At 48.9% G+C, this 26,331-nt stretch overlaps 1 protein-coding gene across 1 annotated transcript; it reads right to left on the bottom strand.

Moving 5' to 3' along the window:
- Positions 1-9,268: 9,268 nt before the first annotated feature.
- FAM241B (family with sequence similarity 241 member B) lies at positions 9,269-12,069 on the bottom strand. Its single transcript, XM_021700031.1, has 3 exons — positions 11,994-12,069; positions 10,615-10,763; positions 9,269-9,920 (listed from the first exon to the last, which is right to left on the bottom strand). Exons 2-3 carry the CDS (start codon positions 10,705-10,707, stop codon positions 9,651-9,653), a joined length of 363 nt encoding a protein of 120 aa, XP_021555706.1. The 5' UTR covers positions 10,708-10,763; positions 11,994-12,069; the 3' UTR covers positions 9,269-9,650.
- Between the last annotated feature and the right edge of the window lie 14,262 nt (positions 12,070-26,331).

Below are 26,331 nucleotides of genomic sequence, written 5' to 3'. Positions count from 1 at the left end.
AGGGAGAGAACTGACCTCCAAAACAAAGTGCCTTAAGGTCTTAGAGGTCCTTGGGGATGGCTTCAAGTTGGCCCTGACTTTGAGCATGATGGCGAGGGAAGACCCGAGACCGGGCCAGCAGAGAGAAATGGACTTAGAGCCTGCTCTGTCGCTTGCTAGCTGGCTGAGTTCAGGTAAGTCTCCTGGCCTCTCTGAGTTTCAGTTTACCAATAAAACAATGAAAAATAGATGGAATTATATGTATGAAATGCTCCACACACTGGTACGTGGTAACCGCCCAGTAATAATGGCCAACAAACTTTTGGGTGCTTTGGGGGATGGACTTTTTCAGGGGGGCCCATGATCTCAGTCTCCTGGTGTTCATGCTTTTCTGGGATCCCCTCCCCTTGAGTGTGGACGGGAACTGTGGCTTGCTTCTAACCAACACAATGTGGTCAAGGTGATGGGATGTCACTCCCGTGATTATATTACATTATATAAGACTCAGTCTTGCTAGTGGACTGGCTCTACCATCTCTTTCCATTGCTGGCTTTGATGAAAACTCTGCCCTGAGTCCTAAAGCTGCAAGAAAATGAATTCTTCCAACAACTAGCCTAGGGAGCCGTTCCTACTGGAGCCCCTGGATGAGAACCCAGCTCTGGCTGACATCTTGTCTGCAGCCTTGTGGAGGACCTGGCTAAGCCACGCCCAGAAACTGTGCAGTAACACACATGTGTTGTTTTAAGCTGCCAAGTTTGGGGTAATTTGTCCCACAGCACAGAAAGCAAACAGAGGTGCTATATCAAGAATATTTTACAGAATACTTAAGAAATATGTCACCTCATTTTGTCTGCATTTATAGAGAGAAAACTGTCGTGGGGCTACATTGCCTGAGGCCACACAATGACTGGAGGAGGGGGACAAAGGCTCCAGAGCCTGCGTGATGAACAGCCTCATCACTGGCTCCAGGTGACAGCATTAGCCTTAGCCTGCCCCGTGCTATGTAGCAGCATGAAGGCCTTTGGGCGGGTGTGCTCTACCCGGTTCTCCACAGGCCCCACCCCTCCCTATTGCCTAGTACCCAGCTGCTCTGCAGGGCTCTCTCCCGAGTCTCCAACCCCACAGAACTGAGGCACTGGGAGGTAGAGGCCTGTTTCCCCAAGGACTTGAGAGCAAAGGGCAAGAGCCAAATTCTCTTGGGAATGAAGCTCGGGAAGGAGGCAGCCAGCACTCCAAGGGCCCTGCTGCACATACTTCCTGAGCCAGGAGGCCACAGTGCATCACTTCCATGACATCTGTGTACTCCAGGGTCACTGCACCCTCCGTACCCCAGGGCTGGGCCTGGTCTGATGGCGCAATCCCACGTAGAGCAGAGGAGGGACAGGGACACACCAGGACCAAAGCCTTAGAGGTGACCCCTCCCAGCTCCTGGAGCAGGGGCAGGTAAGGGGCCCGGGGAATAGGGGAGTTCTCATGTGATGATCTCCAGAGGAGGGTTGCTGTTTCACATAAGAGAAATGCAGGGATGTGGGCAGATGTCCTGGCCAACTCTGGGACCCTAACTTGGACTGCATTTACACTTTCAACCAGCTTCTTTCATTTCTCCTTCCTCCCTCCCTCCCACCCACTTTCCTTAGCCCCGCCCCCTTCTTCCACCATCAGCCAAAGGCAGTTTCTTGGGATTAGCTGAGCTCAAAGTGGCAAAGAAATGGCCTCCCTGGGCCACTGAAGGCTCTAGCACAGGCCAGTGCCTCAGAGGGAAATGTCTTAACTGTATTATACTGGTTAGCAGCCATATTGGAAGATTTTTCAATTTTGTTCTCCCAGAATTTCAAAAGCAAATTACATTTTAAATATTCTTGGCTCAGGGCAGCTGATTTTCACTAACGAGCGCTGCAGGAGGTGATCTGGTACAAACTCTCATCCCTGGCACACTGTTCCACACCCAGGGACTGTATGCACATCTGCCATTGGACCTCACAACCACGCTGGGTGGCACCTGATCCTCATTTCACAGGTGAAGAAACTGAGGCATGGTCAGTAACTTGCCCAAAGACACACAACTAGCATGTGGGAGATCTGACTCCTCTGCTCCTTGCTTCCTCTGAAAAGGACAAGCACTAGGCGAGGGACACTGTCCTGAAGGCTGGCCAGGTCACAATATCACATTTATCAGCGGAAACCGGGCTGAGCGCAGACAGATGAATGTGCAGGTGGGCAGGGCACTGGCGGGGCTGGCTAGACACAGTGCCCCCAATCTAAAGAGAGTCCAGCCTTAGAAAATGGGTGGGTCCCTCCCGCTGGGGCCACCCTATGTGATGACAGCAAGCCTGGATTGAGAAACAACAGAGAGTAAAAGATTTCTCATTCCGCCTCTGACCCTGCAAGCTCAACTATGGGAAGGGGGGCGTCAGCTTCAGGACCCCGGGGCCTCCATCTCCCTCCATCTGCTCCTGTCCCAATCTGACCAGCTGAGTTGCTTTCATGTCCTTGAGCCTCAGGTTCACCATCTGTGCTAAGGGGATGACATCTATTTTTCTCTGTTTGGGGGAGGATGAATGAGACAAGGCTCTTGGCATAGGGCTTAGCCCAGAAAGAGACCATAATAAATGAATTCTAGTGGAATTCATGCTCCCTCAATCAGAAACCTGAGTTCTCTTATCACTGAAATAGAAGGCAATGGTAAGCCGGGGCTGAGCGAAGATGGAGTAGGGCAGTTTATGGACAGAGGTCGTGCTCCTGCACAAACATTCCACCAGATGGCGCCATGGGACAAAATTCACAGCCCTTCAGACCAAAACATGGGGACGCAGGGGTTTCCAGGGTCTTCCTGCACAAGGGGAATGGAACTTTATTACCCAGTTCAGAGCTAAAGAAAGCCTGAGGCTATGTCCCTCTGCATGATTTTCCTCAATCTCCTTAATTGAGAGCTTCTTAAAAAATGGGGCAGGGCTGGGGGAGCGGGGGCCAGGAGAGGATGGGGGTAGAGATGGTGATGCTGACTATACCAAGCCACGTCAGCAGCAACCACCTCGCCTGCTCCCGGAGCCAGACAAGACCAGGCGAAGGCAGGAAAGGCACTGCAAAGCCAACTGCAAAGGGAACCAAGAAAATCAATCAAGTGTGACTCCAGAGGCAGGCTATTCCTGCCTCAACATCTCCTGGTGCACAGCAGACTCTCCCTGAATGTTTGCTGAACTAACTTAGGACTAGTTAGACCACCCACAGAGCTTCGCCCCTCAGGCCTGGAGAAGGGAGCGAGTTCTCTCAGGGTTCCCACATTTCAGGGAAACAGCCCATGGAATAGTTTGGGGTCAGAGCTACAAGGCCCTTGGGGGTCAATTCTGTCAACACGTTATGGTACAGATCACTCCATGGAGGCCAAAGGGGTCACCAACTCACCCAAATACCAAAACGCTATGGAATGAAGACACTCTCTATGCACTAATATGAAATGTGTTCAGCGCAGGATGTACTGTTAAGTAAAAAAGTGAGAGCAGGAATGGGGCTATTTTTCCATTTGCATTTAAAAAGACAAAATTAGCAAATTTGTGTTGCTTACACTTGTGTCAATAAATTCTGGAAGGATTGAAAGGACACTAAGAACAATATAGAGTGGAGGGGCATAGAAGAATGGATGGATGGATGGATGGATGGATGGATGGACAGACGGACGGATGGATGGATGGATGAGGACAGGAGAGGGAGTTGAGACTCTCCTCTGGATACATTTGAACACTGCTTGATCTTTAAACCATGCAAATGTATTACCTTTCAAAGACTAATCTTTAAAAATAGCTTGCTCGGGACGCCTGGGTGGCTCAGTCGTTTAAGCGTCTGCCTTCAGCTCAGGTCATGATCCCAGGGTCCTGGGATCGAGTCCCGCATCGGGCTCCCTGCTCTGTGGGGAGTCTGCTTCTCCCTCTGCCTCTGCCTCTCTCTCTCTATCTCTCATGAATAAATAAATAAAATCTTTAAAAAAAATTTTTTTAAATAAATAAATAAAAATAAAAATAAAAATAGCTTGCTCAAGATCATACAGTGTTTCCCACAGTCATAGGATGCTTTTACCTGGCTGTGTATGAAGTGATTTGGGTCAGTGTGCAAGATGTGCAAACACAGCACCCAATCATACAGTGAGAAAAGCCGTCATTTCTGCTCAGTCTCTGTCTCCATCAAGGAGAATGTCTCATTGAGATGCTAGTGGGTCTTTAACACCTCTCTAAATCCTGGTAAACTGCCTTTGTAACAAAGAAAGCAGGCATCAGGCTTTGGGGCTTGGCGCAAAGCAGTGGCTAGCTAAAATGGAATGTTATTTTCTCAACACTGAATTTACTTGCTTAAAGTAGATATTTCTACTATGAACGGCAAGTAACGCTGGCTCTCCGTTTGCATGGGTAATAGGAGGCTTCCTTTCCAAATACATGTAAGTAAAATGGGAGTTGCTCTACACAAAAATATTAAGTAAACCCTAATGCCATTGTTTTGTGCTAACCTTGTGCCAGAAAGGGCTAAATGCTTCCCAAGAATTAATCTTTAATCCCCCTGCCGCTGTGAGGTGCGGAGGACAGTGGGGCAGAGAGTGCATGGACTGTGTCCAAGGTCACTGGATAACTGGAGAAGGAGCTGGGAATTTGAACTCAAGCATTCAGCCTCCCGCAGGGCCCTCCACACCAGAGGGACCAAAGCTGGTGGCCCAGGACCGCCTGGGTGGCTCAGTCGGTCAAGCTTCTGCCTTCAGCTCAGGTCATGATCCCAGGGTCCTGGGATCGAGCCCCGAGTCAGGATCCCTGCTCCACGGGGAGCCTGCTTCTCCCTCTCCCTCTGCTGCTCCCCCTGCTTGTGCTTGCTCTTAATTTAATTTAATTTAATTTTAAAAAGCTGGTGGCCCAGGGAATGCAGACCAGCCCTCCTGCCTCCAGCCCCAGCCCAGCTCGGTCCCAGCACTTGAGGAAGTCACCCTAAAGGCTCAGGCTTCATTTGGGACAGCTTCATCTTCCTCTTCCCAAACTCTGGGTCCCTAAAGCCAAATGGTTTGCGCTCTCCCCCCACCCCCAAGCCAGAGGGTCTCACACACACACACACACACACACACACACACACACACACACACACACCACTTGAAGCACTCACTCAATCTGCTTCTTGAACTTTCTCTCACTGTTCTGTCGGGCCCTGAGCAGTGGCACAAGGAAGCTGGTAAGTTTCGCTTCTGCCACGGTCGTGCCCTGCTGGACAGGCCAGAGGCTTCTCGCTCCAGCGAGTTTGGGCCCCAAACCCCTCTGCAGCCCCTCCCCCACCCTTACCAGCCCTGCACAGCCCCTCAGGGACCCTGTGCGAGGTAACTGGATTTCTCCCCTTGTCAGTTTGCGGTGAAAATGTCACGTATTCGGGAATGCAGGGAAGAGGGCTACACCCCCATTCGGCGACTGCAGCCCAGAGCTCGAGCCCTGCGGAGGCCACCCAGCCCGGCAGCTACGGCCAGCGTCCTCACACCCACCCTGTGCCCTCTGCCCTTGCAGAGCTGATCTGATGGTCACAGTGGGTCCCAGCAGGTAGTGAGGACTGCACCTGCCCTGCCTCCCTCCTCTGTGAACGAGCTGAGGTGGCTCCCCTCCTCTCTCTGGGCCTCAGGCACCCTCTGCACAGTCCGGGGCTCAACTACCCCTCTGCTCCCCCAAATCTCGCCATCAAAACCGCCTGCTTTGTGAGAGGCAGGCTCTGGGTCACTTCCCTTAGCACGCCTGATAGAGCCTGTGGGGGGGGGCCTGGGGATCTGCATCTGCAACAGGGCCGTAGGTGATTCTGACGGACAAAGGGGCAATAGAGGAAGGGTCCAGAATGTGGGCTCTGGCCTCCGTTTGATCCTCGCTCCGCCCCCCGGCTCACTCAGGGTCCCAGGGCAACTTAGGAAGGGCCCACAGTGTGCTCCACAGGGGAACAGAGATGACAGTGCCAGTACCTAAGTCACAGAGTTCTGGTGGCTTCTGAATGACATCGAGTGCCCGGCATGCCCGGCACAGTGTCAGGCACACAGCACGCTCAGCAGGTCCCTCCTGTCCTCACGGGAGATGCGCAGGAGCAGGTGCCTTCCCTACCAGCCGGGGAGGGGCAACACTAGTCTTCAGAGCCCAGCACTAGGCCCGCTGGGGGGCCCGGGGGGCCCGGGGCATTGTGGCCGCCCTAGGCCAAAGCCCCCAGCACAGGCACTTGGTCCAAGGCGCAGCGTCTGTGGCGGAGGTATGGGGGCTGCTGCGGCCCCTCCCTTCCATGCCCACATCTCTCAGCCGCCAGGCAAGGGTGAGCCCGAGGCCCTGAGAGGCGGGATGGACCGGATCATCACCCCTTCTTAGAGTTGAGGAACAAGGCTCTCGAGAGGTTAAGTGAACCATCCAAGGTCACAGACCCACCAAGCAGAGCAGGGCCTGCACCCGGACAGGCTTCCTCTGGGGCCCAGCTGGGGCCAGGGTAGGGTAGCCTTCCCTGCCCGCAGGGTCAGGGATCCGAGGGCAGGGGCTCTTCCTCAACTCACAGAGCCAGAGTCCCCAGTCGGGGACCTCTGCCAAAGGGCTGGGTTCTGGTCCCAGTTCCAGAGAGATGGGAGGCAACGGAGGGCTCCTTGAAGAAGCTGGCAAAACTGGAGTCGCTATTTTGCCCGGTCTCAGGCTTGGTGTGTCTGGTGGGAAGATGGAAACATGGCCTCCACCTGCAGGCTAGCTAGAGGGTAGGGTGAGGTAGGGTTTGGAGAGCCAAGGCCTTAGAACTTATGGAAGGAGGGCCCAGGCGACTGGGTAGTCAGGGAGATGGAGCTGGAACAGGCATTCAGACCGGGCAGCTCCACTCACCAGGTAGCCCCAACCAGAGAGGCAACATGACTCCACGGGAGAGGGGGAGCTCCCCTTTCCAGCCCCACAGAGGCGGCAAAGCCCCAGTGAGATCCAAGCTGTGGCTCACATGCCGGGGGCAGAGGGGAGGGCAGCTCTCCCCAAGGCAGCCAGGCCGAAAATCCAACCTGACACGGAGATACAGGGCTTCGAGGATTATCCCTGGAGATTAAGAGAAACCTTCCCTGAAATCTGCCCTCAAAGCAGCCCAGTCTGGGGGGTCCTGTCACACAGCAGGCGGTGGGGGGCGGGAGGCAGAGGAAGAAGGGCCCACCCGCCTCAGACAGGAGGACTAGGGCCAGGATGCCCACCAGCCCCGGCTCATCGGGCTCTGCATCGGGCCACTGGGAGCAACAAGCCTCTAACTGCTCAGAACTTTCTCGCGCCGTCGTGAGTTCTCATGATCTCTCGGTGTGCGCAGGTGAAAGCCTCACTGAAGGCCATTCAGACAAAAGGCAGGGAAAAGGCCCCCTGACGCTTCCTGCTACACGGGCTGCACAACCCAAGGGGGCACTTCCGTCTGCTCACCGCCCCTGCCTGGGGGCCGGACTGGCGCAGCATACTTCAGACCGGGGCTTGACGGGAAGCACAGCAACAGCTAGCGAACTCTGCCCAGAGCCCAAGGGGCACAGGGAAGACAGAAGGGTCGAGAGACGGGCTCCCCGTTCAACCAGAGCAGCTCTGCTGGGTCTGTGCTGTGTGTGTTGGACAAGAAATAGCACTTCTTTTTGAAACAACCCACTTCAAGGCCCCAAGCCCTCCCCTCAGGCTGGCTAACAAGTCTCTGGAGGGGCCTCTGCCCCAGGGTAGGTGTGGCCCTGGTGCCCCAGCTCCCCCCACCTCCCAGGGCCTGCTCCACGCAGTCTCCTTCTAGTCTGGGGCAGGGAGGAAAAGCCTGGTCTCCCCTGCCTTCTCTAAAGGACCCTCAATTCTCCTCAGAAGGCCCAGGCTTTGGGAACAGAAACTAAATTCTAGAAAAAAGCCAGTTCTCAGCCCTGAATCTGTGGACCCGGACTCATACCCCTTAAAGGAACTTTATATATTGGGGGTTCACTCAAGATTTATTTCTTCAGAATCCCACAGCTTTGCAAAGGAAAAAGAAAGGGAAAGCCTCGCCCCAGAGGGCCATGCAGGGGTGGGTGGGGGGAGTTTGAGGGAAGGGGGAGTGCGGGGCAGGGTCCTTCCTTCCCCACAGCTGTCAGGCTGGAGCCACAGGAAAGTGGAGGCTGGGCAAGCGTGTGGCAGACCTGGGTACCACCTCCCCTCACCCAGGCCCCGCGGGAGCCGCTCCTTTCCCTCCTTTCCCTCCTTTCCCTTTCTGCAATGCCCCCAAGGGCCCAGCACCCTCCCCACCATATGCACATCATTAAGGGAAGCCATGTTCCAACAGCTGCTGAAAAATCAAGACACAGAGAACACGGAGAAAGCAGTCCTGTTCCAGCACCACAAAGCTTCTTCATGACTGTCTGTGATCAAGGCCACCAGCCCCCTCAAGGGCAGTGGCGAGCACAGGAGCACCGGGGTGTATGTGTGGGGAGAGGGGAGGCGGGGTCCTGTTCCTAGGCAATATGCCCAGGCTCTCAGGAGGAGGGACAGAATCAATCTCGATCTCAAACTCACCCCAACCTCCCCACATACACGCCATGATGGTTTGCTCCAGAGCCCTGGCCTTCAAGGAGCATCTCCCAAACCTGCATTCCTCCCCCAACCCCAGAAGAATCCTAAGAGGAGGGTGAAAAATCTGGTCCCCAGACAAAAAGAAGGCCTCAGGCTCACCCAGCCTCCCCCTGACCACTGTGAGCCCAGAGCCCTCAGTCATCCTCCAACAGGGCCTCCACACAGACCCAGGGCTTACCAGCCACAACTCAAGGCCTCCACTCATCCACACGCACTGAGTAGTCAGTGCCAAGACCTCCTGCCTTTTAGAGAGTGTGGCATAGCAGGGAGGCTGAGCAGCCTCTAGTCAGAGCCCCTGGGCAGGGGGCCCTGCACCCCAGCTGTCCCAACCCCATAGCCTCATTGGCCATTCTGGCCAGAGGACCCCCCCACCCCCACGCAGGCTGACATCTCAGTCAGCCAGAAGTCACCCAAGCATCAGACAAGGGGCCCACATCCAGGCTTTACCTGGACCCCCTCCAGGCTCCCAGCCCCCACCCCGTCCCGGGTCAAATGCCCACCTCCACCTTGTTCCCAGTTCCAATCACCCCCAACCACCTTCCTCGTGTCTTCCAGATGTGCACGCAGCCATGCAATTACTTATGAATGTCTTTACATGGATTCATTTTTAGTTAAATTTATTTATTGAAAAGGCCACCACAATTAGATGCCTGTACGACTTGTCATAAATAACAGGAAGCCAATTAAAATATACCATTAAAACAAAACAGAGCTATAAAAGTCTGGAACTTTTCCCAATGGCTTTAAGCCCAAGGCCTTCTCCCTAGTAACAGGGGAAGTCAGGCATGAGTTCTGGAGGCATGAGAACATACTGGCACCAAGCTGAGACTTTCTTCTTGGCATAAAAGGATTGGAAAAGAATTGGAAAGGGAATCCCTTTCTTGCTCTGACTCTGTGCTTAATGCAGACCCAGTACTACCTAAAAACATCTCAAGGGAATGTGGGTATCCACCCAATACTTTGGGAATGCAGGACAAGAGGCTTCCTCTGCCTCGTGCTTCACGCACCATGGAATGCCTTCTATGAGCACACCTTCAAGGCACCACCAGACCCCTTCCCAAGACCCCAAAACTCCCTCTCCCGCATGCCTGCCCCGCGCGCTCCCAGAGGTCACCGCTGACTCAGGTGGGACACCAGGTAAACGAGGCCCACCAGCAGGAGTCCGCGCACGCCGAGCATCATGAGCAGGAAGAGGAGCAAGATGGAGGTCACTGGCTCCACAGCATGGTTGCCCAGATGCCACTGGGGGAAGCCCATGTTCACCAGCTGCCGGTTGAGGTCATTGAAGGGCGACGGAGCAGCACCCAGCCTAGCCCCCGCCTGCTGCTGGCGAGGGCCCGAGCCCCCCAGGGGGGCGCCATGGCCCCTATTGAGAAAGCTCTGGAAGGTGAAGACAGAGAGAGAGGAATGAATCCAGAGAAAGCGTCCCCCGAGATGAAGTATCAGGCAACAGGGGAAACTTCTAGGCTAGGCCCCGCCCTCCTCTCCAGCCCCCAGAGGGCCACACCTTCCCCAGATGCTACCCCACAGGGATCCCCGTCACTGAGTCACAAGCTCTCAGAGTACAGAAAACGCCAGGCTATACTCCTCACGTCCTGCCAGGGAGAAGGTGCCCAGGTCCGAGAAGAGGAAGGGGGCAAGGAGAGCTGGACTATAGGGCAGAGCTTGGGAGCAGCCATTTCTAATACTCCTCACTCCCCCCCTTTAACACCATCACTGGGTGGCCATGGGCTCCTCTTCTCCACCTTCTCCCGTTCTCTCTCAGCCAACAGACTCTTAAAAGAAAGATGTAGGCTCCAGCGGGGATAGTCAGGTCAAGGGAGAGAGGGCTCTTGGATTCCAGGTCCGGGAAGGCTGCCCGGAAAGATGAGAACTGGGAAGGCAGGCGGCCCCTATTGCAGACTGCAAGAAATCTGCCATTTTCCCCAAGTCTGGACCCGCATGCTCTTTAGCCCGGCTCTCTGCAAAGAGGGCTCCTGGCTAGAGAAGGTGAATGACTAGCCAGAGAGCTTCTGGTCGCTAAGGAGTAACGGACAAGGAGGACAGGAGGCGAACTGCTCCCCTGGGCGCCTACCTGTCGGGGGGTGCTACCGCGCGAGGGGAGACTGTTCCTCACGCGGGGGTCGTCATCCTGCACAATTTCCCCATTGGCCAAGATCCGCACCATCCTCCCAGGAGCGATGGGTCCCTGCTGGGCTGCGCCTTTCCCCAGACCTCAAAAAGCTGAAAGAAAACAATTTATCAGAGATAAGGAGATGCTTGCCTTCAGTGCAAGCAATGGCAGTTCTGGGTGCCCACGCTGGTTACCCCGACTGCGCTGCGTCCGGTTAATTACAAGGAGAGAAATCAATGCAAGTTATCCGACAGTTGAAAATCTTTCAGACACTGAGTCTGCTGGGAAAACTACCAAAGGGAGCCTTGTTGCTGGAAGTTCTGCGACCCAGCAGCGCCAGCAACCGCAGGGATGAGAGCCTTGCTGTGCGGCCCAGGCCCATCTCACACCTCCCCACACACTGCGGAGCTGGGTACAGTCAGAGACCCAGAGGGGTCTAACTGGCTTGCCCAGGACCACTCATCTGGAGGCAACAGAGACATACCCTGAAGCCAGGAACCCCGGCGCTAGGCCCTTCTCTGGGCTCTAAACAGGGAGTCCAGGGCACCCAGATCCCCAGTGTCGCCCTTTCCCGTCCGTTAAAAAGGGCCCATTGGGAGTAAATGCCAAGGACCTGGGCCTTCTCCGCAGAGAGGATCTGGGCCCACTTCAGAGCTACTTTAGGTGCACTGCCTGGCAGCAGACCACACTCAAGGCCACAGGGCCACCGGCGCTGGGTGGAGGAGCGGACCCTTCCGGCAGGGGGCACGCCCCTCGCCTGCCCCTCACCTCTCAGATGACACCAGTCCCGCCTTTGCTATCGGGGGCGGGGCCAGCCTGCCCAAAATAGCGGATGGCTCTGGGAGGGCCCCACTCCGCAGACCCCAAGGGTGTCCGTGGGCTGGAGGTGGGGGTGGGGTCCTTCCATGGCTCTCCCCGAGTCTGTGTAAAAGCCATTTTTTCTCAGGAGACAAGCCACAGTTTTCACCTAAATTCTGAAAAGGACTTGTGACACACACGCCAAAAGGGGTTAAGAGCCCCTGTTCTGTTGCCCTTGGCCTAGAGCCTGGGACAGGCGGGGTCCCCTTTCTGAAGCCCGCTGGTCCCTGCAGAAGGCCAAGCGGGTCACGGAGCTCCGCAGTCCCTCGGTGCTTTGTCCCCCAGCGCCCCCTGGGTGGGCTGAGGCCGCAGCCGGCTTGGGGACACCTGACTCGGGGAGGGGGGCGGTCGCGGGGGGCGTGCTGCAGGGCAGGGGCGGGGGGGGGCTGCGGGGAGGGGGCACCGCCCCAGCTGCCGAGCCCGGCCCGGGGGAGGGGAGGGATACGCGCCCGCTCGCCCTCGCCCCGGGCCCGGACACCCACCTGCGGGCGCGGATCCGGGCCTCCGCTGCGTCCACTCCCGGCGGCTCCCTGGCCGCTTCCTTCCACCTGACCTCACAGGAAGCGCGCGCCGCAGCGGCGCGGCCCCCTCTGCAGGCCGCCGGGGGAACTGCAGCTGCCGGGCCCGGGGGCGGCGCAGGGCGGGGAGGAGGGAGAAAGGGGGAGCCTCCGGGAAGGGAAGGGGGAAGGAGAAAAGAGATGGGGAGGAGGGAAAGAAAGGAGGACAGGAAGGAGGAGGGAGAAGAACAGGACGAAGAAAGGGTAGTGGAGCCCATGGAGGAAAAACCCAGAAGGAGGGAGTCCCTCTGCCCTGGGTGGAAAGACGGCACGGGCTCAACCCACCGATGAGAGTTTGCTGAGCCTGCTGGGGGGATGCCTTTTGAGTAGGACCCAACCCTACCCTCAAGGAGCTCCAACTCCAGTAGGGGAATGAACCACAGGCGGGTGTAAATAACTGTAACTTGAAGGAAGGCAGGCTTCCTGGAAGAGGTGGTCTTTGAGCTGGGGCCAGAAGTTTAAGTAGGATAAATAGGGAAGAGTGCCACCTGTCAAGGGAGTGAACAATCAACCTCAGCCTCTTTCCTGATGTTTTCGTATCCCCACCCTCCTGCCGACTTTCATAAGCTGTTCCCTGTGAACCCATTCACCAGTGGGAAAGAAATGAGCTCCGTAGTCCCACAATTTGGGTTTCAGACACTGGCAAGTTACTGGACTGCTCAGTCTCCTCCTTTGCAAAATGGGGATAATCATACTTCACAGGACTGTTGCAAAGATTAAGAATGAGAGTTGCCGAACCTAGCAAGTGTTGATAAACTTTGGCTATGATTGTCAGCAGATGTTTCTGGGAGTAGGCAGATATGTGTTGAGTATATAGTAGGACCCAGATGCCTACTGGCCCCTAGTGAGGGAGACAGAAAGAAGGGTGAAATTTAGGGCTTGCTTTAAGGACTCATCACCTGCTATCATGGTTTAATTCTTTGATTTTGAAACCTTATCAGTAAAAAATGTTGAGCAGGCGCCCCTGATACCTGTATCTCATTTGTGTATTATTTATTGGCTTGTGGATAAAAGGTGGCTGCTAGAGCCAACCTGGCTTGAATCTTGGCACAGCTGCTTTCTAGTAGTGTGATGGGCCAGTTATTCAACCTTTCTGGTATGAGTTCCTTGTTCTGTAAAATGAGAATAATACCAGTACGTTTGTCATTGGGTTGTCATGGAGCACCGACACTTTGTGTACAGCCTGGCCACTGTTAAGTGCTCTGCACTGCTGATCCTTATGTCATTACCATCGCTCCGCTACAGTAAGTCAGTTGTAATGCATGGACTCTAAACAAGTTTAGGATTTCAGATAGATACAAAACTGAAATCCTAATGCTTTTTTCCTGTACTCTGACGCAGGCGTTACTGTGCATATGTGGAAGGGGTGATCCCAGGGCAGGATTCCTGATTGCCAGAGGTGGTCTGCAAATCTGAAAAGTGGCTGCACATTGGAATTATCTGGGATGTTTAAAAACAATCCCAATGCCGGAGTCCCACCCCAGAGGTGACAATGCTGTGGATCTGGGATGCAACCTAGGTATGGAAATGTTTTAAAAAACAAATTCTAGGTGATTCTAATGAGCAGCCTGAGCTGAGAACCACTGCCTTCCATGAACAGAGCCTCACAAGTGGGGCTCACAACCCACAATCCCCAAGGAGGAAGAGACCTCAGCGGGCTGGGGGACCTGGGGAGGAAATAAGGGATGTGTCCAGGAAGGCTTGAGCTGGTGCAATGGCTGCCAAGAGACACAGTCCAGCCAGAGATAACCATGAGAGCCCAGAGGTGGACGTCTCTCTAGGGAAGGTCAGGAACAGATTTAGGAGGCAGTAACATTTGACTAGACTTGGAAAAGACCTATCGGTACCAATTAAAACAGCCTCAGGAGGCTGTGACTCACTTTTCCTCCCTCTCCACTTCCTTCAGCTATCTCCCTTGCTTTGGAACCTGCAATGGCTCCCTATTGTCTGCTCCAACAAGACCCAACTCGTTGGCAGTCTCGGACAACCCTCCAAATCTGGCCCAGCACACTCTTCCCAACTCCCTGCCTCAGCTCCACCCACCTGGTCCTGCCATACATCACCCAGAGTCCTGCTTGGCTTGGACCTGTCTATCCGCCTGAAGGCCCTCTCCACCCATTCTCAATCCCCCTACACTTTTATGCCAACAGCACAAACTTCAGTTCTGAGTGTTCCATGTAATAATAATAACCCCTGTGTGTGCAGAGTCCCTATGCTTTCCACAGTGCTTTTCCAGGGACCACATCATTCTTTGTTGGATTGTGACATAGGAAGCATAGGTGTTATTGTTCCTTTTTGCTGATAAGAAACTGAGACTCAGATAAATGTTACATGGCCAGCTCCAGGTCAGCGGTAGAGCCAGGATTCAAATGAATCCAGATTCCCCCTCCCCTTCAGGGTTTTCCCCTCTCTGCTGCCTCTTTATTTTGTGCTTCCCACACCCAATTCCATGAGCATGAGACTGGGCCCCTCGTCATGTCTTATTTCCAGCAGGTGCCCCGTAAAAACATGCTTTGGGCTCTGCTGGTCATCATTGCAGTTACTCTTGCACACGCTGAAGTTTGGGATGCCCTGCTTTAGACCAGTGGCTTTGCAAGCTCTTTTGGTAGCAGTACATTTTACATCACAACCTAGTAGCCACACTCCTGTGAAACAGAAGTTTCAACAACAGTATTTACCCTTTCTACATGAGCTATACCGTGATGTTTTCTATTTTTTAAGGGAAAAGAGTGCTAATCAAGATCTCACTCTATTTCACTATCCATGAATATAGTGGTTCTCAACCCTGATTGCACATTAGAATCACCAAAGGGAATTTTCAGAAACTATTGGTGCCCAAACCAATTGGATCAGAACCTCCAGGAGGTGAAGCGTGGACATCTCCGTGCCAGTTTACTTAATAAGCACTCAAGCTTGTAGATACTAATGCATGGTTTTTAAAAAACTGCAGTAGATGCTCCTCCGGGCCAGACGGCTGCCCCTAAACTTAGAGTTCCTTCAGATACAAAGCAGTAAGTTCCACTTGGCTAACAAAGATAAGCTTGTGTAATAAGCCCCAAGCCCCAAATAGGAAACGCTGCCCAGGGCACATCATCACAATGACAGTCCCTTGCCTCCTTTGAATACCCAAATGTCAGGAACAAAGACCAACACGGAGCCTCCAATATGGCACCAATCCTCAAAGAAACCTTCTGACCACTTGGTGGCAAGTTGACTTCATTGCGCCCCTTCCACTCTGGAAGGGCCAGAAATTCATTCTAGCAGGGAGAAACATCCATTCCAGGTGTATGTTTGCCTTTCCTGCCTGAAGGGCCTCACCCAGAACCACACATCTTACAGTGTGTAACATTGCATTAGACCCAGGGTCCCACTTTACAGCAAAGCAGGTGCAAAAGTGTGCCCGTAACCATAGGATCCACTGGTTACATCACATACAACACCAGCTGGCCTAATAGAACTTTAGAATGGCACACTGAAGGCCCAGCCCAGTGCCAACTCGGGGACAGCACTCAGCAGGAATGGTGTGCCATCCTCAAGGGATGCATTCTGTACCTTAAATCAAAGGCCTGTACCAGCTATTGTGTCTCCAGTTGGAAAACACTTGGATTCAGGAACTCAGGGTGGGGAGCAGCAGTGGCCCCACTTACTATCATACCCAATGACCCTCTTGGGCAATTTGTGCCTTCCATCCCCACAACTCTGGGCTCTGCAAAGCTAGAAGTCCTGCACCCCAAAGGGGGAACACCAGTGCCGGAGAACACAGCAAGAGTCCCATTGAACTATAAGCTAAGGGTGCAGCCTAAGTACTTTGGGTTCTTGTTTCTGGAGATTAGCAGGCAAGAAGAGGAGACATTGCCCTTGTCCAGGAGTAACTGGTCCTTGTCACTGGGAGGAGGTAGGACTGCTCTTACATAATGGAGACGGGACAATCATATCTGGTGCCCAGATGGTCCATTTGGATGCCTCTTGGTTGCCCTTTACCCAAGTGTAGTGGTAAAGGGCAATGCAACAACTCCATCCTCAAAAGACCATGTGACCAGAACTTAGAGCCCTCAGGGATGAGGGTCTGGGTCACGCTTCCAGGTGAGTCACTGAGACCATTAGAGGTGACAGCTGAGGGGTAGTGGAGGAGACAGACGACGATCATTTGCAGCTGCAACGGAGGGAACTGTAGTTTGTCCCACTAGTATTTCTCAGGGAGAGCGAGCCACCGGAATCCTGAGAAAGTGGATCTGAACGGTGTGAAGCGTGGGCTGTAGGAGACATGAGGATGTGCTGGCCAGACTCCCCTCCAGGGAAGGACTTTTGCTCTAACTTCTGGAAGAGCATCTGTGGAACCTTCCGCTGTCAGTCCCTTCACACAGGTTGCTCTGCTGCAGAGGGACACTTCGCCCAAGGTCAAGCCCTTCCACAGGCTGCCCACATTCCATGACTGAAGGACACAGGAGATATGCACGGGCTGTATCAGCTCCAGAGATCTTGAGGTTGGCTGAGGTGGTCAGGTTTTTATCATAACTTAGTTTTCCCTTCCGCTCAACCCTATTTGCTCTGTCTACCTCATCAATCCACTGAACTCTAAATTCTGTCTCAGAGTTAGCTTCCTGGAGAACCCCAAATGGAACAAGTCCCCATTCTGCTGGAGTGGGAGAAAATTTAATCTCATTTACTGTGAGATAGCCACTGCCTCTGACATAGCAGGCACAACCAAATGTCCTTCAGATTCACAGCCCCCTTTTGCCTTTTCATTACTGAGCCCTCCCCTCCACCAAGGTCTGACAGGTAACCAGACATCCGTCTAGGTAGCTAGGAAATCCAAAATACATGATTGGAATTAAGAAGACATTTTAGTAAGATTATTGTCTATAAATCAATTGTATTCCTGAGTATAAGCAGCGGAGTTAGAAAATTAAATTACAAAAATAATACCAAATGAGATATGACTTAAAAAATACATGTACAAAGCCCCTAGGATTAATCTAAGATTAAAGATGTGCACGGGAGGTGGCTCCGTGGCGCAATGGATAGCGCATTGGACTTCTAAAGATGTGCACAGGGTCCTCTATTCTGTTCCACTGATCTATGTGTTTATCCTTCAGCTAATGTCACAGAGTCTTGATTATGTAGCTATACCATAATTCTTGAAATCGGGTAAGAATGATTCTTCCTCTTTTATTCTTCTTCCTCAAAATTGTTTTAGTTTTTGTAGCTCATTTGTCTTTCCACATAAAATTTAGAATAATCTTGTCTATATCTACAAAAAATCTTACTGGGATTTTGATAGGAATTGTGTTAAACCTGTATATCAATTTGGGGGACATTGGCATCTTTTTACTCTGTGGAATCTCCCAATCTGTGTACACAGTTTGTCCCTCTGCTTATTTAGATCTTTTTCTGTTTCTTCCACCAGCACTGTGTAGTTTTCAACATCTAAGTGCTATACATATTTCACTAAATTTACACCTAAGTATTTCATTTTTAAATGATTGCAAACAATATTATATTTTAGATTTCACTGTCCATATGTTAATTGCTAGTATATTAAAACTACAATTAATTATTGTATGTTTGTCTTATATCCCATGACCTAGCTGAACTCACTTACTAGTACTAGGTATTTCTGTAGATGTATTGGAATTTTCTGTGTAAACAGTCATGTCATTTGCAAATAGAGACCGTTTGATTTCTTCCTTTCCAACCTTTATGTCTTTTATTTCCTTTTCTTGCCCTAATGCATTGGCTAGAACTTCCAATACTACATTGAATAAGAACAGTGAAAGTAGACATCCTTGCTTGTTCCCAAACTTAAGGGAAAAAAATCACTATTTTTCACCATGAAATATAATATTAGCTGTAGGCTTTTTATATACATATACAGATGCTCTTCATCAAATTGAGAAATATCCTATTTCTATTTTTCTGAGCATTTTTATCATGGATAGGTATTGAATTTTGTCAAATGCTTTTTCTGTATTGATTGATATGATCATGTGATTTTCCTTCTTTAGTATGTCAATGTGGTAGATTATATTGAGTGATTTTCAAATATTGAATCAGACTTGCATGTCTAAAATAGTGATGCTGTATAATTCTTTTTATAAATTGCTGAATTGTATTTTCCAATATTTTGTTTAGGATTTTTACATCCATTTCCATGAAGGATATTGGAGTTTTTTTTTTTTCCTTTTTTGTTGGGGGGGGCGGTGTATCTCTGTCTAATTTTATTGTCAGGGCAATACTACTGTCATAAAATGAGTTAGTAAGTGCTTCCTCCTATTTTCTGGAAAGGGTTATACAGAATTAGCATTAATTCTTTAAATGTTTGGTAGAGGGGTGCCTGGGTGGTGCAGTTGGTTGAGCATCTGACTCTTGGTATAGGCTCAAGTCATGATCTCAGGGTTGTAATCTCATGGTCATGAGATAGAGCCCCATGTCACGGAGTCTGCTTGGGACTCTCTCTCTCCCTCTCCCTCTGCCCCTCCCCCCTAAAATAAATAAATAAACCTTTCAAAAAAAATAAATGTTTGGCAGAATTCACCAGTGAAACCATCTGGACATGGAGATTTATTTGGGGGAGTTTTAAAATTATGAATTCAATTTCTTTGATGGTTATAGAGCTGTTCAAATTATCTATTTCTTATTGAGTGAGTCGTAATAGTGTGTTTTGGGGGAATTGGTCCACTTTGTCTACATTGTCAAATATACATTTGTAGAGTTGTTTGTAATATTCTCTTATTGTCTTTGTAGTATCTGCAGGGTCTGCTATGATAGCCCATGTTTCATTCCTGATATCGCTATTTGCCTTCTCTCTCTTTTCCATTCACTCTTGCTAGAGATTTGTTACTTTTAGTGTTCTTTTCAAAGAATCTGCTTTTATTTCATTGCTCTATTGATTTTTTGTTTTCAATTTCACTGATTTCTGTGCTTTGCTATTCCCTTCCTTCTGTTTGTTTTGGATTTATTTTGTTCTTCTTCTAAGTTCTTAAGGTAAGAGCTTAGATGATTTGTTTGAGACTTTTCCTGTTTTCTAATGTAAACACTTACTGTTATATATTTCCCTCTCAGCTTTAGCTGCACCCTACAAATTTTGATATGTTGTATTTTCATTTTCATTTAGTTCAATGAATTTTTAAATTCCTTTGTTATTTCCCCTTTGATGCATGGGTTATCTAGAAGAGTGAATCTTCAGGTGTTTGGAACTTTTCCTGTTATCTTTCTGTTACTGGTTTTTAGTTTGATTCCACTATGGTCAGAAAACACTCTCTGTATGAGTTCAATTCTTTAAAATTTGTTGAGGCTTGGTTTATGGTCAAAAACAAATCTTTTTTTTTTTCACTAGTGTAGTTAGAGGTTGGCAGCATGAGAAAGGGGAGGACCAGGTGGAGATTTGGGGTGCCTGGGGAGAACTAGGTCTGCCTCAATCCAAGAGGAATCAGAAGCTCAAAAGCAGTTTGGGAATTCCAGCACTGTCAGGGATGGAAGAAGGAGGAAGTTCCAGAGGGTGAGAGGAATGTTTGACAACTAGGGTGAAGGGATTGCCCTCTACCTGCTGGGATCTCCCTCAGCCATTCTGGTCTGGCAGGAAGGGGCAGCCTGCAACCCCCATGGATTGGTCTGGACTTGCAAAGGCTTGCTTTCCAGGGAGATGATGTCACTGATCCCCAGCTTTTCTGCCAGGGAAGCTATCTTGGTGGATATTTCATAGGTGACTGAAAAGAATGTGTGTTCTGCTGCTTTCAGGTGGAATGTTCTATAAATCTCAATTGTATACTGTTGGTTGATGGTGGTGTTGAGTTCTTCTATATTACTGCTGATTTCCTATCTAGTTGCTCTGTCAATTATTGAGAGAGAGGAATTGAAATTCTAACTATAATTGTGGATTTGTCTACTTCTCCTTTCAGTCCTACCAGTTTTTGTTTCACATATTTAGAAGCTCTGCTATTTGGTGTATACACTTTTAGGTTTGTTACATCTTTTGGGTAGACTGACTATTTTGTCATATATAATGTCATTCTGATATTATTCCTTGCTCTGAAGTCTACTTTATCCCACTTTCTTTTCATTAATGTTTACATAATATATCTTTTTCCATGATTTTACTTTCAGCTTGCCTATATTATTGTATTTGAAGTGAGTTTCTTATAGATGACATACTTTAAACCTACTCTGCCAATCTTTTATATGATGTACTTAGATCACTTACATTTAATGTAATTATTGATATGTTAGGGCTTATGCCTGTCAATTTTATTTTGTTTTCTGTTTGTTTTTCATTTTCTGTTTTTGTTTTCCTGCCTTCCTTTGGGTTACTTGAACATTTTTTAGAATACCATTTTTATTTATTTATAGTATTTTGTTATATCTCTTCATATAACTTATTTAGTGGTTACTGTAAGTATTACATTACATGTACATGACTTATCAGAGCTGACTAGTGGCATCGTTTTACTAGGTTGAGTGAAGTATAAGAATCTACTTCCCTTTATGTCCCTTTAATCTCCCAATTATAGTGTAATTGTCTTAAATATTTCCTCTACATTTATTTAGAACCACATCAGACAATGTTATTATTTTAGTTTCAACTGTCAAACATAATTTAGAAAAGTCAAGGGAAGAAAGAAAGCCTATTTTATTTACCCATATCCTTGGTTATCTTGTTATTTCTTCCTTCTTGGTATCTCAAGTTTCTTTTATTTTTTTCCTTTCTGTTTGGAGAACTTCTTATAGCCATTCTTTTAGAGTAGGTTTCCTGGTGACAATTTTTTTTTAATTTTCTTTCCTTAGAGTGTCTTCATACCTTCTTGCTTCCTGAAGGATATAGGATTCTGGGTTGACAGGTCTTTCTTTCAACACTTAAAACAATATTGTGCCATTTCCTCCTGGCCTCATGGTTTTTTGGTGAGAAATCTGCTGTCGTTAGACTTGTTATGCCCTGTGGGTGAGGTATTGTTTTACTTCTGGCTGCTTTCAAGTTTTTTTTTCTTTGTCTTTAGTTTTCAGAAGTTTAATTATGATGTGTCTTGGATGGACTTCTTTGGATTTATCCTGTTAGGAATTCATTCTGCTTCTTGAATCTTTAGATTTACAGCTCTTGTCAAATTTGGGAAGTTTTCAGCCATTATTTCTTCAAGTACTTTTGCAGCCCCACTTCCTTTCTTTTCTCCTTCTGGGACTTCAATGATATATATACTAGATCTTTTATTATAATCCCCACTGGTCCCTGAGGGTCTGTTCTCTCTCTCTTTTTTTCCCAGTAGTTTCTCTCTACTATTCAGATTGGGTAATTTCTATTGTTCTACCTTTCAGTTTACTGATTCCATTCTGCTGTCCGTCTACAATGTAGATTTTTTCATTTGATATCTTCCCTTCCTGGTTCTTGGTTTTAAGTGATTTTCAAATGAAATCTGGACATTTTCGTATTATGGTATGAGACTCTGCCTCTTATTTAAACCTTCTGTTTTAGCTGGCTTTTTCTGACACGACTCCAGCAGGGGAAGGAGGGACACTGCCTCATTAATGACAGGTGGGAAGTAGAAGTCCATGTTTCCCACTCACCTTCCTTGGCACCCAAGCAGGGGCCTGAGGGTGGAGAAGCGACATTCTTCATTACTGCTGGGTGAGGATGGGGGTTTCTATTCCCCAAATGGTCTCCACAGATACCATGGTTTGGAGGTGGGGGGACTCATTACCAGCCAGTGAGGATGAAAGTGACTCCCCTACTTGGCCTTCTCTTTTTTTTACAGCATCATGAGGGCAGAAGTCTAAGCTCCCGACTTGGCCCTTGCAGGTATGGATGGGACGACAGTTTTTTTCCGTGGTGTTTGGCTAGAATACTACAGTTTTTGTCTAAAAGTTTTCTGTCTTGCTAGGTATCTTTCCTAGTACTTTGCTAGAGAGAGCAATCTCCCTCGGGGTTTTTATGGTCTGTACCTTTAACTGTTTCCATGTTTCCAGCCTCTGTAGCTCCTATCTGGGATATATAAGACAAAAGGGAAATGCAGGCAATTTACTCTGTGTTTTGTCATTCCTCAGAGCCCAAAGTCCCCAACCAGTCTGCCTTCTTGTCTCCATCTTTCAAAGTCTCCTTATGTTGGTTTTATACATAATATCCATAGGAGAATGGGGAAAAGCATATCTACCTTGTATTCCCAGAAGCAGGCATTCAAGACCAGTTTTAAAGTTATGGAAATGAAAACATTGTGATCTAGGTATAAGAATAATAAGGTGACCAATGGATAGATAGAATCTAGGAGCAAACGCATAAACTGGGATTTGTGGTAACATAGAACTGCAGAACAATAGGGAAAAGATAATCTTTTTAGTAAGTGGTGCTGTGGTAACTGGGTACCCATAGAAGAATAAAATGAAATTGGACCCTTACCTCACATATTTATACATGTACCAAAAACAAATTCTAGGTGTATTATAGGCCTAAATATGAAAGGCAAAATGATAAAGAATCTAGAAATATATATACACATACACATGTTCTAGAACTCAGAGTAGGGGAAATTTTCTTAATGTGTTATAAAAAGTGACAACAATAAAGAAAATGATTGATAAATTTTACTATACTAGATTTACATTAAAAGTAAGAATTCCCATAGATCAAGATACTATTTTTTAAAAAGTGAAATGTCTAGGGGCGCCTGGGTGGCTCAGTTGGTTAAGCGACTGCCTTCGGCTCAGGTCATGATCCTGGAGTCCCGGGATCGAGTCCCGCATCGGGCTCCCTGCTCGGCGGGGAGTCTGCTTCTCCCTCGGACCTTCCTCCCTCTCATGTACTCTCTTTCTCATTCTCTCTGTCTCAAATAAATAAATAAAATCTTAAAAAAAAAAAAGTGAAATGTCTAGTATGCAAGAAAAGTTTTCTGCAGTACATATAGCCAAAAAGGACTCACTTCCAGAATATATAAAAAACCTTTAAAAATGAATAATAAGATAATCAATAAAAATGTGGGCAAAGGATTTGAATGAGCACATTACAAAAGAAGAAATCCAAATGGCCAATAAACTTTTGAAGAAGTTATCAGTATCACTGATATTCAGGGAAATGTAAATTAAAACCATCATGAGACACTACCACACCCCCATCAAATAGACTGTAATTAAGTCTGACGACACCGAGCATTGGTGATGACGGGCAGCAACAAGAGTTCCCACACACGGTGGATTTGCAGACTAGTTCAGCCACTTTGGAAAACCATTTGGAACTGCCTAGGAAAGGTGAATATTTGCATTCTTTATGATCCAGGGCACAAAAGTGAATGCTCATATGCACCCGGTCATGTGCACAAGCATTTTTCATAATAGAAATTGGAAAATATTTCAAGTGTCTATCAAACTAAAATGGAAAAACTAATGGTAGTAGTGTCATAGAATGGAATACTATACAGTAAGAAAGATTATGAACTCTAACTACCTGCAATGTAACTGAATCTTAAAAATGCTATATTGAAAGGTCATAGCATAGAGAATATAGTCTGTGGTATTGTAATAGCATTTCATGGTGACAGGTGGCAGCCACACTTGCAGTGAGCACAGCATGACCTATAGAGGTGTTGAATCACTATGTTGTTCACCTGAGACTAATGTAACATTGTGCATCAACTCCACTTCAATTAATAAAAAAATACTATGTTGAACAAAAGAAGCCAGAGCAAAATAAATCTTACTGCATGGTTCCATTTCTATAAAGATCAGAAGAGGGCAAAATTGAATGATATTTTTTTAGGGATGAATACTTGGGTGGCAGAAATATAAAGAGAAGCAAAGAAATTATTGCCCAAATGTAAGGGTTGGCTCTAGGGGAGAGGAAGGAATTCTGTCTACTGAGAGCACGCACACAGTATGCGGGGAAGCTATGAGGTCCCAGCAGTGTTCATTGTCTTGATCTGGTTGGTGGTTTCATGGATGTTCACTTTATAATAATTTGTTAAACTGCACAGGGAAGAGGGAGAAGCAGAACTGAGGAAAGAGGTGGTTTATCCAGGTGGTGGTCAAATGGGTCTAATCTTTCATTAGAAATAGCCTAGGTAGGGTATTCTTTCATTAGAAGCATACCTGGAGGGGCGCCTGGGTGGCTCAGTCGTTAAGTGTCTGCCTTCAGCTTAGGTCATGATCCTGGGGTCCTGGGATCAAGCCCCGCATCGGGCTCCCTGCTCCTTGGGAGCCTGCTTCTCCCTCTCCCACTCCCCCTCCTTGTGTTCCCTCTTTCACTGTGTCTCTCTCTGTCAAATAAACAAATAAAATCTTTTTTTTTTAAAGATTTTATTTATTTATTCATGAGAGAGAGAGAGAGAGGCAGAGCGAGAAGCAGGCTCCCAAGGAGCAGGGAGCCCGATGCAGGACTCGATCCCAGGACCCTGAGATCATGACCTGAGCCGAAGGCAGACGCTTAACCATCTGAGCCACCCAGGTGCCCTAAACAAATAAAATCTTAAAAAAAAAAAAAAAAAAAAAAAAGAAGCATACCTGGATAGGGTATGGCCTCTGGGGCCAGTTGACTTGGATTTGAATTCTCTGGCTCTGCTACCTACTTGCTGTGTGACCTGTGCAATTTACTTAACCTCTCTGTGCCCCAATGGTCTCATCTGTGAAATAGGGATGATAATACTACCTAATGTGAAGATTTATAGCCCTTAGGCATACAGTAAACAGCATGTGAGCTTTGTTAAGTACATAAAAATTCATAGATTCATTCAACATAAAAATTCTTTATGTGCGTGTGCTGTGTTGGGCCCTTTGAGAAGCCTTCACAAGCCCATGGACTTGGGCCTGAGTGTGAACTACAGAGCTCTTAGAACTGGGGCTCCCCCGCTTAGAGTCAATGCAGCCACCTCCCACTAAAATGCAGGTTGGACTGCAAGCCTAAGCTAGGTGAGCCCACAGGTTAACCAGGGGGTCCTGGCTATGGCAGTCCTAGGGAGACTAGGAGCCAAGCAGGTCCTTGCTGGCCGCCTGTTTCCCCAGCTGGACCTGGGGGCTTCGGGAGGTCTGGCACCAGGACCCGGATGGCCTCTCCTCCACCAGGGCTCAGAAGAGCAGAGGGAGGTCGGACTATGAGAAAAGAGGAGCAAGAAAGAGCCAGAGCGGAGGGTCTGGGATGCCTTTCATCCCATCCACAGAGGGAGCAGCAGAAAGAAGTAGGGGGGCGGGGTGAGCGGAAAAAGGAACCGAGAGCAGAAAATGAGGCCTGCCCAGCTGAGGGCTCTTTGTGGGGTCTTAATTAAGCCCGGAGGTCCTATTGTTCCTTTCATGGTGGAACATATGTTGAGAGCCTGGCTGAGGTTTGGGAATGAGATTTCAATGGTGCTGGGCCCTATGGCCTGCCGGGGAGGGGGGCTAGGAGAGGCGGCTGGGAAGGGGGTACTGTCCCTAAGCCTTACCAGACTGATACCATCTCCCAGAGTCACCTGGTGGGACAGGACGCTTCGAGCATTGTTTGGGTCAGAATGTAAAACATAAGCAATGCAGACAAGCCAGGACTCTGGGCATCTCTATAACCTTTGGATTAAAGCTCAGTCTATTAGTGGGCCTCCGTCCCAAGGACACTGGCCAAGGGAAGAAAAGTAGAATGTGCACAGGCAAAGGGTACGTGAGTCCCCCTGGGTCAGATGTGGAGCCTGAAGAAGGAAGCCAGGCTGGGTCACCCTAGGAGTGTGGAGGGACTAGGTGACTTCCCAGAAGCTGAGGGGCAGAGAAGGGACTTACACAGAAACAGCAAACGAAGACAATATTTGTGCCAAGTCAACTATAGGTGACAAATCCTTAGGGATACGGATGGTCTCCAGAGAACCCAGGAAGCTACTCCTAGAGTAAGACCGGCAGCATTTGGGAAGAGCCACACCCAGAAAGCCTCAGCACCAAGTGACAGCTACAGCAGTCAAGAAAGAACTTCTCTGATTCTTCCCACCCTGGCGTAGAAACCAGCAGCTAGGCAGGTGCGCAGGAGAAGGAAAAGAAGACAGAAGTGGATCACACCACTGCAGGGGTCCCAAGACTCCGGGGTCTGAGCTGCGGGAAGGGAGAAGCCCTAAATAAAGCTGGAGTTTTTATATTCCCCTGGAAATGGATGCTATTCGTTACCCACTAGTGATTGGGGAAAGCCCCAAGAATGGCCAGAGATTTCACCCAGGGGAACTGAGGAATAAGATGGGAGAGTCAGTAGGGAGAAATCATATAGCTCTCACTGTTTGCATCCTAACGTCCAGCTCAGTCAAAGTCCAGTTCCAGATAACAGCTATGGCATGATGATTGCCAAGTG

Source organism: Neomonachus schauinslandi, chromosome 6 (genome assembly GCF_002201575.2).
Source record: "Neomonachus schauinslandi chromosome 6, ASM220157v2, whole genome shotgun sequence".
Taxonomy (NCBI): domain Eukaryota; kingdom Metazoa; phylum Chordata; class Mammalia; order Carnivora; family Phocidae; genus Neomonachus; species Neomonachus schauinslandi.
Note: the sequence above shows the minus strand (reverse complement) of the source record. Positions and strands in the feature narration are given on the sequence as shown.

What these genes read in the sequence shown, in the direction of transcription:
- FAM241B (XM_021700031.1), bottom strand. Translation starts at nt 10,707, where the DNA reads ATGGTGCGGATCTTGGCCAATGGGGAAATTGTGCAGGATGACGACCCC. An exon ending in GCGGTAGCACCCCCCGACAG is followed by an intron (nt 9,921 to 10,614) that starts GTAGGCGCCCAG and finishes TTCACCTTCCAG; the next exon opens with AGCTTTCTCAATAGGGGCCA.